Genomic DNA, 18,370 nt, shown 5'->3' on the forward strand with positions numbered 1-18,370 from the left:
GACCATGTGTAACCACACCAGCCCAGGACCTCCACATTCAGAATCTTCACCTCCAAGATCATCTGAGACCAGCCACCCAGACAGCTGCTGCAACAATCAGTTTGCATAACCAAAGAATTTCTGCACAAACTGTCAGAAACTGTCTCAGGGAAGCTCATCCGCATGCTTGTCGCCCTCATCGGGGTCTCGATCTGACTGCAGTTCATTGTCGTAACTGACTTGTGATTCAGTTTTACCTCTGGCACTTTGGAGAGGTGTTCTCTTCACGGATGAATCCCGGTTTTCACTGTACAGGCCAGATGGCAGACAGCGTGAATGGCGTCGTGTGGGTGAGCGGTTTGCTGATGTCAACGTTGTGGATTGAGTGGCCCATGGTGGCGGTGGGGTTATGGTATGGGCAGGCGTATGTTATGGACAACGAACACAGGTGCATTTTATTGATGGCATTTTGAATGCACAGAGATACCGTGATGAGATGCTGAGGCCCATTGTTGTGCCATTCATCCACGACCATCACCTCATGTTGCAGCACGATACTGCACTGCCCCATGTTGCAAAGAACTGTACACAATTCCTGGAAGCTGAAAACATCCCGGTTCTTGCATGGCCAGCATACTCACTGGACAAGTCACCCATTGAGCATGTTTGGGATGCTCTGGATCGGCGTATACGACAGCGTGTTCCAGTTCCTGCCAATATCCATCAACTTCGCACAGCCATTGAAGAGGAGTGAGCCAACATTCCACAGGCCACAACAACCTGATCAACTCTATGCGAAGGAGATGTGTTGCACTGCGTGAGGCAAATGGTGGTCACACCAGATACTGACCGGTTTTCGGACCCCCCAATACAGTAAAACTGCACATTTTAGAGTGGCCTTTTATTGTGGCCAGCCTAAGGCACACCTGTGCAATAATAACGCTGTCTAATCAGCATCTTGATATGCCACACCTGTCAATTGGATGGATTATTAGGTTTTGTGTACATAGAAAAAGTCTTCATCAGTTCATGAAAAATGGGTGCAAAAACAAAAGTGTGGCATTTATAATTTTGGTCAGTGTATGTTAAAATAGATGTGAATTATGCATTCAGGAACGTCCTGTTTCTGCATAGCAAAATGTGACTATTACTCTGTAATACAGCCAAAAGTATGCAGACATTTTCTTCTAATTAACAGTTTGGGCTATTTCGGTCACACTTATTACTAGCAGGTGCATGAAATCAAACATTCAGCCATGAAATTGCATTAGGCAACCATTTATATTGAAATTGGACCCTTTAACTGCTAATAATTCCTGTGTTCACAAAGCACAGCTCATCAGAAATGTGCAATAACTGTAATTAGACCAGATGTGTGTTGTTTATTTACCTCATCATCCCCGCTCTCTTTATTGATATTGAACACATCTTTACGCTTGACAGTCAGTAAGTCCAGATCATTCTGGTCATCCTCATCTTCTTCATTAAAGCCACATAGCAGAGCTCCAGGCTTTGATGTCTTCTCGTGCTTGGCCTCATCTTCTTCCTCTTCATTATCATCATCGTCATCGTCATCGTCATCATCATCATCATCATCATCATCATCATCATCATCATCAGACTGTGAGGACTGAGATTTAGACTGCTCTCCTTTGAGTTGGGCTTTGAAACTCTTCAGCTCATCTTCAGACTCGTTTCCTGCAGCTCCGCCATCGTCCTGTGCCGCTCCACTTATCCGTTGCTGGGCCTTGCTAAGGAAACGGACCCTCGGCGCCACCGCCAAACCCAGTGACCTGACAATGAAGAGATCGTACAAAAATATTTAAATGCATTTAAAAAAAAAAAAAAACATTTTACTTCTTTTTGCCACTTTTATAAAGAGAGTTGCAACAAAAAATAAAATGGTTTATAAAATCATATTAATATTTAATATACATTGTTGTTCAAAAGTTTGGGATCAGTAAGATTTTTTATGTTTTTTTTTTTAAGAATTCTCTTGTGCTTACTTGATCAAAAATACAGAAAAAAACAGTACTATTGTGAAATATTATTACAGTTTAAAATAATGGTTTTCTAATTTATTCCTGTGATGCAAAGCTGAATTTTCACCAGCCATTACTCCAGTCTTCAGTGTCACATGATCCTTCAGAAATGAATCTAATATGCTGATTTATTACTTTTATTATCACTGTTTGAAACAGTGCTGCTTAATATTTTTTGGAAGCTGTGATTCTTTTTTCAGGATTCGTTCGTGAATAAAAAGTTAAAAGGAACAGCATTTTTTTTTTTCAAAATATAAATATTTTTAATAATGTAATGTAAGACTATCACTTTCTAGCAATTTAACACATCCTTGGTGAATAAAAGTATTAATTTCTTTCAAAAAAAAAGAAAAAGCTAAATTTACTGAACACAAACCTTTAAATGGTAATATATATTGTTAGAAAAGATTTATATTTTAAATAAATGCTGTTCTTTTTAACTTTTTATTTATTAAAGAATCCTGGAAAAAAAAAACATCACAGGTTCCAATGAAATAATAAGCAGCACTTTAAGCAGCAATTGTTTTCAAAATGGATAATTCTAATAATAAATCAGCATATTAGAATGATTTCTGAAGGATCATGTGACACTGAAGACTGGAGTAATGATGCTGAAAATTTTGCTTTGCATCACAGAAATAAATTTTTAAAATATATTCACATAGAAATTGTATTGTACATTGAAATAATATTTCAAAAATATTACTGTTTTTCTAATCAAGTAAATGCATCCTTGATGAGCATAAGAAACGTCTTAAAAAAAAAAAAAAAAAAAAAACTTTAAAAATCGTTCTAATCCCCAATTTTTTGAATGGCAGTGTATATTCTATATAATATAAAATGTATATTAATAAAACGTGAAAAATAAAATAAAAGTTACGTAATAATATGATTATAAATATGATTGCTGAATATATATTGACAGATTTTTTTTCTATTTCAGGTCTTTTTGCCACTTTTTGTTAATAAAAATATTGGCAGACATGAAAAAAAAACAAAATGGCTTATAAAACAAAACATTCATATAATGTTTGTATATTTTTTTATTTTTTAATAAATTAACTGATTAAATATGATCATAAATATGACTGCTGAATATTTAGGTCACTTTTTTGACACTTTTCATAAATAAAGACAACTGTGGACATGATATGGGAAAATTGAAATGAGAATATGGACACTAACCATTAGACTATAATTATAATTATTTATGAATAAAATAATGTATTAAACAGTGTCTGTTTTTCAAACAGATGGTGATGGTTTCTTTTTGGAAGACTTAATTGCATAACGATGACACATTATTTGAAGTCCTCATGAGTGTGTTCAAAGTGGACTCACATGCCACACACAAACACATTTACACAGAGGACTGCTGGTACTGGGCAATACTTCACAGCATCCACTCACATGGCATATTCTGGGAGTTTGAGCTGGAAAACATCAAAGATGTCTTTGTTCTTCATCAGATAGACGGAGCGGAGGTAGGACACAAAACACTGCCGTTGAGAGGAGGGAAAAAAAGAAGAAGAAGCATTACTGAGGATAAAATCTGAAAACTTATCCCTGATAAACACATTAGTGAGAGTGCACAAGCAGGCGTTTCATGGCAGCAATTTGCCCGATTACATTTCATGCTGTTCTCTCTATAATGAGCCTCACAAAGCTCAGCCCTGAGCGTGAGGCAGACAATCAGATTATCCTAAAAGCCTGTCTCTGCTCTACAGTATAACATCAACCTTTAGTGTTTGAGACGAGGTGTGACAGACTGCACAGGAAGTTAGGTTTCCTCTGGCCTTACCCTCTGTGCTCGTTCCTTCTGCTCATTCTCCTGTGCCAGGAAAGCCTCCAACTTCTGCTGGACGGACACCAACTTCTCTGGGTTAACCCTGCAAACGAATTAAAACAAATGAGTAAGTCAATGCCCTTGTTTACACCTGATATTAACATCTGTTAAGTGGTCAGTGCAGGTGTAAATTGTGTCTAATGTATTTGTGATTGGATGAAAATTTAAAGGGATGGCTCACCCAAAAATGACCTTAATCGTAAACAATCCTAGGTGTATATGACTTTCTTCTTTCAGACCAATACAATTGGAGTTATATTACAAAATGTCCTGGCTCTTCCTAGCTTTATAATGTCAGTGAATGGCTGTTGAGATTTAACAGTCCAATAGAAGTCCAATAAAGCGTCTCTGGGGGGTTAAAAAAGGCCTTCTTTGCTTTGTTTTTATAAGTGTACTGCACTAATGGTTTGATGTTTTCTACTGTTTAGGGAAAAAAAAATCTGAAAAAAATATTGCGAAATTGCTCCGAAATCCTGGTATGAAACAAATGATTTTGATCACTGAAAAAGTTTTGATCATCTAAAGCAAAAGATTCACGACCCCACTCCGAAGTTCTAATCTAAAATCAAATGATTCGCGATCCACACTCTAAATTTGCGATCTGAATAATGATTCATTAAACATCTGATCAGATCAGGACTCGGATTGCGGATGGCGAACCATTTGACTTCAACTGGAACTTTGCGTATCACGAATCATATGATTTAGATCGGGACTTCAAATCGTGTATCACAAATCATTTGATTTGAATCATTCAATTCGCAAAATGATTCATGAACCCATTCCGATCTAAATGAAATGATTCTCGATATGCGCTCCTAAGTCCCGACCTGAATCAAAAGAATCATGACACGCAAAGTTCCAATCTAAATCAAATGATTCGCAATATGCGATTTGAAGTCCCGATCTGAAACAACTGATTGGCAATATGCGATCCGACTGGGGCGCTTCAAAACAGTGAATCATTTTGCGAAGCAATGGTTTAACTAATTCAGAGTTTCGAAAAGATCCTTTTCACCCATCACAAAGTGCTTTTTAAAATTGTTACAACCGATGTTGAAATTAGAAAATGAAGTGCTCTTTTAATTTGTTCTGGTTTTTGCTAGTGAATCACTTGAAATGAATGATCAAAGTCACTAGTTTGAATCCACAGGAGCAGCTCCAGCATAAATGACTCAATTGATTTGGTTCATCTGTTCCTCTTTTCGCATCTTTAGCCATGTTTACACAACACTGTCAGTACTACTACTTGCTTAGTTTGATTGTTTTCTGATATTAACTGAAATAAGCGAAAGGTATGTTTTTTGAAATGCATGAATTTAGCATGAAAAGATATGTGCTTATTGACAAAATTAAACACGTATTTCATAGATACATTGTTTTTTAATAATGCAAGCACTTTTCAAGTACCTCTTCAGGAATATTGCTAATTTTAAGGGTTTTCCAGGCCTTAAATTTCAAAAAGTCAAATTCAAGTACTTCAAGCATTTTAAGCACTTTGTAGAAACATCTTGCTCCTGTAAACAAAACCTGTTTCTCATGATATTAGCATATTCTCACCGGAAATTATGCTATGCCTACATCCAGTGTCATCCACTGGAACGGCAACAGTTAGAGGAAGCTAGAGATTATGGTTTATAAAGTGTGGAGTACTTTTTATGATGGATGGATGCACTTTATTGGATTTCAAAATCTCAACAGCCATTCACTGCCATTACAAAGCTTCAAAGAGCCAGGACATTGTTTAATATAACTCTGATTGTACTCATCTGAAAGAAGGAAGTCATATACACCTAGGATGGCTTGAGGATGAGTAAATCATGGGGTAATTTTAATTTTTAGGTGAACTATCGCTTTAATTAAAATTTTAATTAAAATCATCACATACTGCTTTTAAAAAAAAAAAAAAAACTGTTCAAATGTAATAAAAATGGTTGCTTGCTTCAAATAAAAGTATCTAATTATGGAATATACACTAAATGGACAAAAATATTGGGACACCTGACTATTACACCAACAGGGATTTCAGTTAAATTGCATTCTAAATATAGACATTAAAATAATGTTGTTCCCCCCTTTGCAGCTTTAATAGCTTCCACTCTTCTGGGAAGGAATTTTTTACAAGACTGTGGTAATTTTTGCCCATTTCAGTCAGGATCGGACGTTTATAAAAGCTGTTGCAAATGCAACTAAATTAACTGAGCATTCTGGTTAAATCAAGACATTTTTGTAAATACAGTAACACTGACTAACAGCAAACATAAAATCAGACCTGTGGAGACTGGGACAGCAGTTTCATTCTCACAGCAGATATCACTGATCATAATGATCTCACATGATCACATGCATTAAGCTGCCATATTTCATTCTCAGCATGCATGCGACTTCCCCCATTATTCACAAAGCCCATGCATTCAGCCTGTGCTAAACACTGATGAACCAGCATCCAGAGAGGCCACACGTCACATGACAAAACTACACATCATTTCCAAGCTCATCTTATTTTCACTGCACAACTGATGCAGTCACAAAGAAAAGGAGTGGGAGAGATACACTCACTCGATCTTATTAATGGGAACTTTCTTCTCTTGAAGCTGTGCAATCATGCCCTTCTCCTCTGAGGGCAATAGGACAAGAAGAGCTTCGCCTCCTTCTTTATACCTGCAGAGAAACGGAGAAAGAATGTGTGTGTTAAAGGAATATATCACTGAAACTGTCCTCATTTCTGTGCCACATAAATCTGCAATCAGGATTGGAATGACATGACAGTGAGTGCATAAAATCAGAATTTAATTTTTTAGATGAAATATCTCTTTAAGGTCACACTAGGTGGTCTGCTGCAATACAGGCCTCTCAAACAAACGTTTCTACAAACGTTTTAAATGCTCAGCTCTGAGTGTTCGTGTTAAAGCTCATGAGCTTTCTGCTGAGGGTGGTGATCTATAAAGGGGAGTTACTGACAATATCGATTCCACTCCGAAAAGACAAGTGTAGCACAAAGAAAAGAGAGTGAGGCTGGCAGCTGGGTGGAAGGCAGGTGTGTGCTTTCTCGCTGTAAGCGCTGAGAAACTTGACATGTTCCTGTAGCTATCCAGGGCCTAATACTTGCCCTCAAGGTGAGACCGTAACAAGTCAAGCCAAGAGTCCAAAAATGGAAAAAACTTAATAGCTAAGCAGCTGTTAATCCATCATGACTCCAGTGTAAACAGATCTGTACAGTGGTTAAATATGATTTTATGTAAAAGCATAATAATTTCAGTGCCAGCACTGTTTCCATATGTATCAAAAACATGGAAGTGATGAGGAACAGATCAAATCTGCCATCTAGTGTTATACATAAAACACTCTTGTGCAATGTCAAATTGCTGTTAATATTTTTACAGTGCTTTTAAAATTATCCATGACTAAATGCAGATTAATGCAGTTTAGCAGTGTTACCTGGCTGTTCTGCCAACTCTGTGAATATATGTGTTTGCATCTTCAGGACAGTCGAACTGCAGCACCCAGTTCACTGCAGGGAAGTCTAGGACCACAAACAAAAACCCATTAAATGCGTTTCAGCTATGGCTGTCAATCAAACTGAATTATTCATGGGACATGCTGCTTCATTAATAAAATATTCACATATTCAACATTTGCTAAGACCTGTACTCAAATGAGCACTAGTTTTAGTCATTCAAAGCTAATATGTGCATTTGTCCACAGATTAAATTTCCATTACCAAGTCCTCTTGCAGCGATGTCTGTAGCAAAAAGGACGGCTGAGGTCTTGCCGACAAAGTCATTATAAACCTCCATTCTCTTCATCTGGTGCTGTTTGCCGTGCAAAGCAAGTACGGACATACCCGGACGCAACCGACAGAAGACCCGGAACAGATACTGAACCTGCATATACAAAACAACATCAATGCATTTCATCATCATTACACTACTAGTAACACATTACAGTACACAGAATTATGCAAATAGTATATATAATAATCATCCTGAAACTAAAAATGGCATTTACTGTTCTAAAGGAATATAAGTATATATAAATATAAATAAATTTAAATATGTACTACCATTTAAAAGATTTTTAATTAATACTTTATTCAGCAAGCATGCATTTAATTGATTAAACAGTTAATACATTTATAATGTTGCAAAACTTTTTTGTAATCGTTCTACTCCAATTTTTATTCATCAAAGAATCCTAAAAAAAATGTATCACAGTTTCCAAAAATATTAAGCAGCACAACTATTTTCACCATTGATGATAATAATCATAATAAATGTTTCTTGAGCACCAAATCAGCATATTAGACTTATTTCTAAAAAATAACATGACTGACTGGAATAATGAAGCTGAAAATTCAGCTTTGCAATCACATAACTTACATTTTAAAATATTAAAATAGAGAAGAGTTTTTGTAAAATTAAATAATTCAAAATGTTACTGTTTTTAAGTGTATAAATTAAACTAAAAACTGAACTAAATGCAACCTTGGTGAGCATAAAAGATTTTACAGATTTAAGTTATTTTTAATTAATATCAATTGAACAATAAAAATGCTCATACCATTTGAATTTTAAAAAATGACTGTTTAATTATAATTTGGTTTTTAATTGTTTATTTTTATTGCCATGTCAGTATCTAAGGCTATCTTCATGGCAAAAACTAAATTTGGAATACATAATTTACAAAAGCAAAATAAAACAAAAATACAGCATATAAAATGATACAATATTTTTTAAATTAAAGATATGATTAAAAAAAAAGGTAAAATGAGCGTACTTCATAAAAAGTTTTCTACTTGCTTCTACATAGTTTTAAATAAACAAAAATAAAAAAAATTAATATTATATACTTTTTATTAGTGGTTGTCAGCCACACTGCATTCTATGACAGACATTGACATGTACTTCAGAACAGAAATAGTTTTAGCTCTAACCTCTTTGCAGCAGGCAAAAAAGACTATGATCTTCTTCTTAAGATGACTCTTCAAAAACGAAAAGAGCATGTTGACTTTCTGGTGCAGCTCACACACAACATAGTTCTGTTCCAGAGTGGCTGGAGTGCTGCAGAGAAGATCAGAGTTTGAGAGCTTCAAGTCCATGATGATACAAATCAACTGACATTAAAATAAACTGATCACCCACAAAATAAGAAAACTACCAGCAACTGTGTGGTTACCAACATTCTTTTTTTGTGTTTAATAGAAGGTCCAAATTGCAGTTTCAGTGCAGCTTCAAAGGCCGAAAAATTAGAGTCTTGTCTGGCAAAACGTTTGGACATTTTCTAAAAATAATTGCATTTATATACTTTTCAACCACAAATGCTCATCTTGCACTAGCTCTGCAATGTGCATCTACGACTTAGCGCATTACGTAATCATGTTGGAAAAGTCATGTGCGGTTAGTTCTTTATCTGTGTGCTTCAATTTAAAAAGGTAGGGTAGGATGAAAAACTCCTCTTATTTTTTCCTCCAACTTCAAAATCATCTGACATCATTGTTTTATCTTTTTTTTTTTGTAAAGGGTGTTGACTTTCTTTGCACGTTCACTTTGTAAACACTGGGTCAGTACATCCGCCTATGGCACGTGTGACCTTTCCAACATAATTACATAATGCATTTGTGGTTAAAAAGTATATAATGTTTAATGTTTTTAAAAAAAAAAAAATAGTGATTGTTTTAATAGATAAGACCCTTATTCCTTCGCTGGGATTGTGTAAAGGCATTTGAAGCTGCATTAAAACTGCAATTTGGACCTTCAACCCACTGGCCACCATTGAAGTCCACTATATAAAGAAAAATACTGGAATGTTTTCCTCAAAAACCTTAATTTATTTTTGACTGAAGAAAAAAAAAGACATGACCATCTTGGATGACATGGGGGTGAGTAAATGATGAGGAAACTTTTATTCTGGAAGTGAACTAATCCTTTAAGAGCAGGGTGACTAATGCAGATGCCCAACACAAAATCACTACAAAATCATGATCTTACCTGAACTTGGCTTGCTCATGGACCCACACATACTCTGGGTTCTTCAGGCTCAGTCTGGCCAGATCTTTGACGGACTTGGTTTGAGTGGCAGAGAAGAGAAGGGTCTGCCGTGTTTTGGGAAGGTTTTCAACAATGGCGTTGAGTGTGTCGGCGAAACCCATGTCCAGAATTCTGTCGGCTTCATCAAGTACTGCCATAATGGAAGTATGTCATATTATTTAAAATGAGGGGATGAAAATAAGAAAAGCACACATACAAACCACCATTCAAAACTTTGGGGTTAGCAAGATTCTATTAACTTACGAACTCTAACAAAAATGTACCATGATTACCACAAAAATAATAAGCAACTGTTTTTAACATTAATAATAAGAAATGCATCTTAAGCACCATCAGCAAATGAAAAAGATTTCTGAAGAATCATGTGACACTGAAGACTGGAGTAATGACGCTGAGAATTCAGCTTGGCCATCACAGGAATAATTACCTTTTTTTAAAATATACAGTTGAGGTCAAAAGTTTACATACACCTTGCAGAATCTGCAAAATGTTAATATTTTACCAAAATAAGAGGGATCATACAAAATGCATGTTATTTATGTTTATTTAGTACTGACCTGAATAAGATATTTAAAATAAAAGATTCTTACAAATAGTCCACAAGAGAAAATAATAGTTGAATTTATAAAAATGACCCCGTTCCAAAATTTACACTTGATTCTTAATACTGTGTTGTTACCTGAATGATCCACAGCTTCTTTTTTTCTTTTTTTTGGTTTAGTGATAGTTGTTCATGAGTCCCTTGTTTGTCCTGAACAGTTAAACTGCCCGCTGTTCTTCAAAAAAATCTTTCAGTTCCCACAAATTCTTTGGTTTTTCAGCATTTTTGTGTATTTGAACTCTTTCTAACAATGAGTACCATCTTTTCACACTGAGGACAAATGAGGGACTCATATGCAACTATTACAGAAGGTTCAAACACTCACTGATGCTCCAGAAGGAAACACAATGCATTAAGAGCTGGGGGCGAAAACTTTTGAATGAAGATGTGTACATTTTTCATATTTTTTTTATTTTGTACTGCTCTTTAGAAGCTACAGAAGATACTTACTAAGACAAAATAAGTTAAATTTACTCTGATCTTCAAATTCAAAATGTTTTTAACCTCTTTCAACATCTTTTATGTAAAATATCTTATTCAGGTCAGTACTGAATAAAAAAAATAACCTGCGTTTTGTACGATTCCTCTTAATTTGATAAAATAATTAACATTTTGCAGATTCTGCAAGGTGTATGTAAACTTTTGAACTCAACTGTATATTGAAATAGAAAACAGGTATTTGTAATACTTCATAATATTACAGTTCAACTGTATTTTTGATCAAATAAATGCAGATTTCTTTCAAAAAAAAACTTTCTAAGCATCATCTTACCTAGCATGTGCAGATCTGAAGCATGAAAGGTGGCCGTCTCATCCATGTGCTGCAGCAGACGTCCTGGGGTGCAGATAATGATATTTGTCCGATGGATCTTTTCCGATTCATCTTTCAGATCCTGCAGTCATTGTAAAAAAAAACAATTATTACACAATAACAATATGCATGAACCATACTAATCACTAAAGACTAGAGACACACACCTTTCCACCAATCACAAGACCGGCAGAAAACTCATGGTGCTTGCCGACCTTCCTCAACACCTCAAAGGTCTGATAGGCCAGCTCTCGGGTGGGTGAGATGATGAGAGCGCCGAGGCCATCCATCGCAGTCCACTGTTCACGATACAAGCACTCCAAAATCTGGAGACAGTCACAGTGCATTAGAGAGACTTCAAAATGATATTTGAATTTTGGCAATCTATCAGACCCCAAACTTCTGAAATCAGTTTCCCTTTCAGTTCCATCATCCTGAATTCAATGGGGTTTCTGAAAGGGTTTTGGTCAAGAGAACCAGGGTGAAGCTAACTTTTAAGTTGTCTTACCAAAATACATCATCACTGCTCTATTGCTTACCGGGATGAGGAAGGCCAAAGTCTTTCCAGAGCCCGTCTTTGCAGCACCAAGAACATCTCTCCCCTGCAAAGCAAAGCCAATCGTCTGCCTCTGAATCTCTGTGGGCTGCCTATACTGAGCCTCCCGAAGACCTGATGACATGATCAAGATCATTATTAAGATTAAGAAGATATAAATAAACGTATTAGCATGCAATAATCATGTTCGCTCACCATGCAGAGTCTTCTTTGAGATTGGAAAATCAGAGAACTTCACAGCCTCTTTGGGATTGATCTAGAAAAACAGTTACTTGTGTCAAAACCTTCACAGTGGGATGTTTTAAGATAGATTAGGTGTCTAATGAAGAACATCAGAACTATTATAAATCTCAACAACAACCACCAAAACAATATCATATTTATGTGAAGACACGTTCTGACGGACTTCCTGACCAGAAACAATCAGCAGCAACACTTCAAGCATGATGTGTCACACAATATCCAAAAAATTAATAAGATATGTGATTGTAAACATTGATTTTAGAAGTCAAAAGACTGATGTCAAGCCAGATGCATCACAGCCACATAACAGGAAAGTAAACACGTGGCAACCCCTTGAAACAAGTACTTTAAGAGACGTAAGAAATGCTTGTATATTAGCCTCATGATATCTCACCTGCGAGTATTTATTCACCAGCTTCTGTATGTCTTCTCTCTCCACCTCATAGTCGCGTTTATTAGTCGTCTTTCGAACTCGTTTGACTCGCTCCTTTGTTTTGTTGTATTTCTTTTTCCATTTCTCAAAATTCTTTACAGGGTCATGGGTTATCTGTGTCGTCTCTTTAGTCTTTTTCTCCCTCATTTTCGCTGTTTCGTTGACTAGGTAGTGTGTTAACAGCGTAACAACACGTGAATGTTTACTTCGCGAGATGTTTTGCTAGCAGTACGCGTTGGCGAATAAGCGAACCAGCGCCATCTAACGACCTGGAGCGGTGATGAATAGCGCAAACTTGTACTTCATTCATTCTACACTCGATTAGATCATTGGGGAAGCAGGATGTATCTGTTTTTATTGACGTTTATATATACATCATAAGGTGGTGTAATGGTCCACTTTATCAGAAATTATTGTTCATTTTTGTCCTGTCGTGAATGTAGTTAATCTGACTGTGAAGAGATCGTAATATCTAAACTAGATGAGAAAAGTTTGAGAACAAATTTTAAGTTGGCTTGAGAAAGCCAAGCCTGAAAGTTTGAAGCAGTTGTAAAAGTGTAAAAGCACCTAGCATGATTTAACAGATTGTGAACATGTTTTAGCATGATTAGCTTGTTGCTTGTGTTTTTATAGGCTGATTACAATGTTGTTAGCATGATTAGCAAAAATTACTAAAATGTTGTTAGCATGATTAGCAAGTTACTAGCATGTTTCTAGCCTGATTAGCATGTTGATGACATGTTTCATGCATAATTAGCATGTTACTAGCATGTTTCTAACATGGCTAACATGTTACTAATTTGTTGTTAACATGTTTCTAGCATAATTAGCATATTGCTACCATCTTGTTAACATGGTTGGCATGTTGATAGCATGATTAGCAAGTTGCTAGCATGTTGCTAAAATGTTTCTAACATGGTTAGCATGTTACTAGCATGTTGCTGGCACAATTAACATTATACTAGCATGTTAGCATGTTTCTAACATGGTTAGCATGCTGCTAGCACGATTAGCAAGTTACTAGCATGTTGCTGACATAAGTAGCATGTTACTAGCATGTTGTTAGCATGTTTTTAGTATGATTAGCATGTAACTAGCACGTTGCTAGCATGATTACCAAGTTACTAACATTTTTCTATCATGATTAGCAGGTTACTAGCATGTTGCTTGCACAATTAACATTATACTAGCATGTTGTTAGCATGTTTCTAACATGGTTAGCATGCTGCTAGCATGATTAGCAAGTTACTAGCATGTTGTTGACATAATTAACATGTTACTGGCATGTTTCTAACATGGCTAACATGTTACTAACTTGTTAACATGTTTCTAGCATAATTAGCATATTACTAGCATCTTGTTAACATGGTTGGCATGTTGATAGCATGATTAGCATGTTGCTAGCATGATTAGCATGTTGATAATATGTTGCTAACATGTTTCTAACATGGTTAGCATGTTACTAGCATGTTGCTTGCACAATTAACATTATACTAGCATGTTGTTAGCATGTTTCTAACATGGTTAGCATGCTGCTAGCATGATTAGCAAGTTACTAGCATGTTGTTGACATAATTAGCATGTTACTGGCATGTTGTTAGCATGTTTCTAGTATGATTAGCATGTAACTAGCACGTTGCTAGCATGATTACCAAGTTACTAGCATTTTTCTATCATGATTAGCATATTACTAGCATGTTCCTAGCATGATTAGCATGTTGTTAGCATGTTTCTAACAAGATTAGCATGTTAATAGCATGTTGCTAACATGATTAACATGTAACTAACATTTTGCTAGCATGATTAACAAGTTACTAGCATGTTGCTAACACGATTAGCATGTTACTAGCATGTTGCTAGCATGATTTAGATAGCTAGACAGATTAGAAATATCAGAGTGGAAGCTTAAATGAGTCTAAATTGATTAGAAATAGTACATAGAAGGGAAGCTTGATTGAGCCTCAAGGGATTCTGGGAGTTTGAAGAGTGTTGCTCATTTGAACATTCCGTCAATGTAAGTCTATGGGATTTTTGGTGGTTTTAATAGTCTGGTTTATGAAAACTGTAAGCCGGATCTGTTAGAAAAGATACAGCACACCGAGTCAGACCAGTCTGAAGGTCTGGGCCGAGTTTGGTGGTTCTAGCTTGAAAGCTCTAGGAGGAGATAGATACCGAAATTTGGCTCAGAAGAAGAAGAATAATATTCTTAAATAGTAGATCAGTAAGTTGGCTTTCTCAAGCCAACTTAATAAATAAATCTGCTCAGCATTTAGTATATAAAAAATAATTGATATTTTTTGTGGCAACAGTAGCTTTATGTTTAAAAAAAGGTCATTTAAAGTGTTAAAAACCTGAAAGTGATAAATTTTTGGTTGTTACGATATATAATACACTATAAAAAAAAAAAAAAAATCGGTAAAATGTACGGTAAAAAAAACGCAGCTGTGGTTGCCGGATTTTTACCATAATAAATACGGTAGCAGTGTTTTATGGTTTTCACTTAAATGTACAGGTAAATACTGTTTAAATACTGTTTCATTAACTAATATAATGTTAATGTACCAACCTATTGAAGTACTGAAATCTGTTTTGTACCTTTGTAGTACACTGATAACCACCAAAAGCAGGTGGTGATGAGAAAGTCACATGATGAACCAAAGCCCATCACAAGCAGCCTTAAAATATAACATATATAGAAGGTGCACAGTGCCATTCACAAACACTAATCACCATCATGGTGACACACAAAACTGAAACTGAAATAATGCAATAAACATTAATTTAACAACATTAGATGTAACATACAACCCTAATGTACACAACTGCTAAAAATAAGAAGAAAGAGTTATTTCAACAAAAAAAACATAAAATTAAAAAAAATTAAAATTAAAATAAAAAAAAAATAAAAAAAAATATGGGAATGTCAATTTACAGTTATTCACTGTAAATATTACAGTATTTTACCGTTAACTGTTTAACAGGTTTTTACTGTAGCATTTTTAGTTTTTTACTGTTAAATTCACAGTCATTTTTTACAGTGTATAGTCAACATTTGAAGCGGATCAATACCTTTTATCAAAGTTGTCCTAAAAGCAAAACAATATCCCTTCTTGTCTTAGGACAGCTTTGATGAACTTTTTTAAAATGCACTTCAAATGTTGACTACTGTATATCCATTATAGATCAGTGAGGGTAACGCATTACAAGTAACGTAAGTTGCGTAAGAAATTACGTAATCGAATTACTTTTTTCAAGTAACTAGTAAGTTAACTAACGCAAATATCTGTGTTACTTTTTCAAATAATCATCGCCAGTTACTTTGTTTTCCCATTTATTGACTGACTCCTGTCCCCATGTTGAGAGAAATTGTATGCGCTTTGTAAACATGATGTTACTGTAATTCTAAATGTGAACATGCATTAATTCATCTCATTCGCAAAAAATAAAAAAACAGATTCCACATTCATCAAAATGAATGAAAACAGTCAAATGCAAACTCAGAACGCAAACCTGCAATGATTAAACATGTTAAATAACACGAATATAATTTATGTATTTAATCCCATTTTATTAACCAATGTCTTTGCTGCTGACCTTTGATGATCCAGTTCAACCATACTAATAAGCAAAATGACTTTAGATAAACTATTTTGTGCTTCATTTTTTTTATTGCTGAAGAGTGTTGGACATTCTGCATTCTCCTGTACTTTTCCCTCACTTTTTATATTAAACAAGCAAGCCACAGATTTAAAAAGTGACGCAAAAGTGACGCAAAAGCAACGTAAAGGTAACGTAATTACTTTTTTAGGGAGTAACGCAATATTGTAATGCATTACTTTTAAAAGTACCTTTCCCCAACACTGGTTATGATCAGTGATGATCTCGGAGATGTCTATTTGACGTCTGCATTTACTTCTGCATGACGTATTTTTTAGGGTGTTTGCTCATCTGCAGTAAGTCTATAGGATGTTTCCAATCAGATATCAAATAGACGTCTATTAGATGTCTTTAAGATGTTTATGATTTAGAACGTATGCAAATTTGCGTACAGACATCTGTAAGATGTTTGTACACAGCAGATGCTTTCCAAATCAAGTGATCTTTAAAAGACGTCTTTCAGACGTATGTGTGCTATCTGGGTTGTTAGTGTTATCGTGACAAACTTACACACATTTATTAGTTGGACTTTACCCAAACTATCCACCTTTTTCTTCAACGCAGAAGTAAGCCTATGCTGTACAACTCTTACATTTTAGCTCGCATTCTTCGGTGATTTAGTAAATGGCATTCTGACGTGCAAAACATGATTCAGATTACATTACTGCGTTATTAGGAAAACTGTGTAACGTGTTATAATAATACATTTAATAAGAAAGCTGAACAAAAACACATACAGTACATGGTGTATACTGCTTTAAACTGTTTATTTGCAAACCAAATAACATTCTTTCTAAACCAGCAATGCAACCAGCAGTAATCAGGTAAAATTGGATAAAGCAGAATTTCAGTCATGGCATACAGTCGCTTGTATCACCATCCATTGTAAAAGAACAACGTGGTTCTTTTTAGCTACAGGCTTCTCTGATGAGTTGTGTGATGAATGTGCCTTTTTGGATACAAAGGGGACATTTTCATCTCTTTAAAATATTATTCAGTATTTATAGGACATCATTTATACATTGTAAAGGCACTATGCCTCGCTCTCTCTCTCTGAAATATTAACATATTTACATAAATATAAAACGGAACAAAAATACAAAAGGCAATCCCGGCCACCTCTCTTTCATAGCAGATTCCAGGCACTTTCCTGTAAACTCATATCGGTGCAGCTGAACAGCACATCTGATAGTTACTAAAATTACATTTGAAAGCCTAATGCAATTTCTCTGTACTACATCTTATGTTGTGCTATAGTCAAAATCATGAGCTGTAATTTTACCACATTTACGCCATAGTCAAATCTTCAGTGCAGAATCTTAAAAGACATGCATACAAAAAAAAAAACAACAAAAAAAAACATTGGTTTAAACTGAGGGCTCTTTAAAAATACACACTGAATGGCATTGTAAGATCTTATATCAAAAAAGCTCAACACTTTGGTCCTTGGAGAAGACTTAAAGTCCTTTTTTCCCAGAACTTCATAAAGAATGTGTCTAACATATGTTTTATGGAAAACTCTTTCTTTAAAATAAAAAAAAATCATCACAGCAAGTCAACAGCAGACTTCAAACTCCTTTCTGCTCTAAACTCACATACTTTTACTGCTCTTCTTACTTAAGATTCATAACAACATTCACACAAGTCAAGACGACTCTCGACAGTCAAGATTACCTGCTTGTCTCTTTCCACAGCTAAATTATTTCACTTTTGGTTCATTGGAATAAAAAAGTACTCTGGCAGAACCTACTTTAAAGTAGGTGAATTGAGAAATCCAGCATGACAAACAAGGCTCCTCCATCACAGTGAAGAGTTTGTCTGCTTGTAAAGCATTTGAGTGGGTGTCTTTTCTATGGCAAGACCTCTAAAAGAGATCAGAAATCCTGTTCTCCTATCCTCTATAGTTATGTTTGAGTAATACTGGTCTGGACACTCCATCTGGTGATCCTTACGATGATCCTCCATGTGCTTTCAGGTTCATTCTGCTGTTCAGCTCATGCAGGATAGAGTAAAGGTGGGTGGGACTTTCTTTAGGGCACTAAAGCTCCATCCTCTGTACACTTGGGCTACAAATCAATGTTATTTAATTTTGGCACAGACGTCTCTATTTCCTTAGACAGCTTTTGGCTGACTTGTGTTAGGTCCTGTCGAGGAA

At 35.4% G+C, this 18,370-nt stretch overlaps 2 protein-coding genes across 2 annotated transcripts in view; both read right to left on the minus strand.

Annotated features, from left to right (window-relative positions):
• The window catches only part of ddx10 (DEAD (Asp-Glu-Ala-Asp) box polypeptide 10), a 39,235-nt gene extending 26,454 nt beyond the window's left edge, over positions 1–12,781 (minus strand). Inside the window, exons 1-13 of the mRNA XM_051093251.1 lie at positions 12,520–12,781; positions 12,078–12,138; positions 11,866–11,996; positions 11,494–11,652; positions 11,288–11,408; positions 9,855–10,044; positions 8,801–8,927; positions 7,589–7,751; positions 7,306–7,390; positions 6,427–6,528; positions 3,823–3,910; positions 3,432–3,520; positions 1,370–1,772 (exon numbers count right to left, since the gene is read on the minus strand). Coding sequence (XP_050949208.1) covers positions 1,370–1,772; positions 3,432–3,520; positions 3,823–3,910; positions 6,427–6,528; positions 7,306–7,390; positions 7,589–7,751; positions 8,801–8,927; positions 9,855–10,044; positions 11,288–11,408; positions 11,494–11,652; positions 11,866–11,996; positions 12,078–12,138; positions 12,520–12,705 — 1,905 coding nt within the window. The 5' untranslated portion in view covers positions 12,706–12,781. The remainder of the gene's footprint in view (positions 1–1,369; positions 1,773–3,431; positions 3,521–3,822; positions 3,911–6,426; positions 6,529–7,305; positions 7,391–7,588; positions 7,752–8,800; positions 8,928–9,854; positions 10,045–11,287; positions 11,409–11,493; positions 11,653–11,865; positions 11,997–12,077; positions 12,139–12,519) is intronic.
• A 4,182-nt stretch (positions 12,782–16,963) lies between these two features.
• The window catches only part of dixdc1b (DIX domain containing 1b), a 32,100-nt gene continuing 30,693 nt past the window's right edge, over positions 16,964–18,370 (minus strand). Inside the window, exon 21 of the mRNA XM_051093258.1 lies at positions 16,964–18,359. Within this exon, the coding sequence (XP_050949215.1) occupies positions 18,353–18,359 (7 nt within the window). The 3' untranslated portion in view covers positions 16,964–18,352. The remainder of the gene's footprint in view (positions 18,360–18,370) is intronic.

This window comes from Labeo rohita, chromosome 21 (genome assembly GCF_022985175.1).
Source record: "Labeo rohita strain BAU-BD-2019 chromosome 21, IGBB_LRoh.1.0, whole genome shotgun sequence".
In the NCBI taxonomy this organism is placed as follows: Eukaryota; Metazoa; Chordata; class Actinopteri; order Cypriniformes; family Cyprinidae; genus Labeo; species Labeo rohita.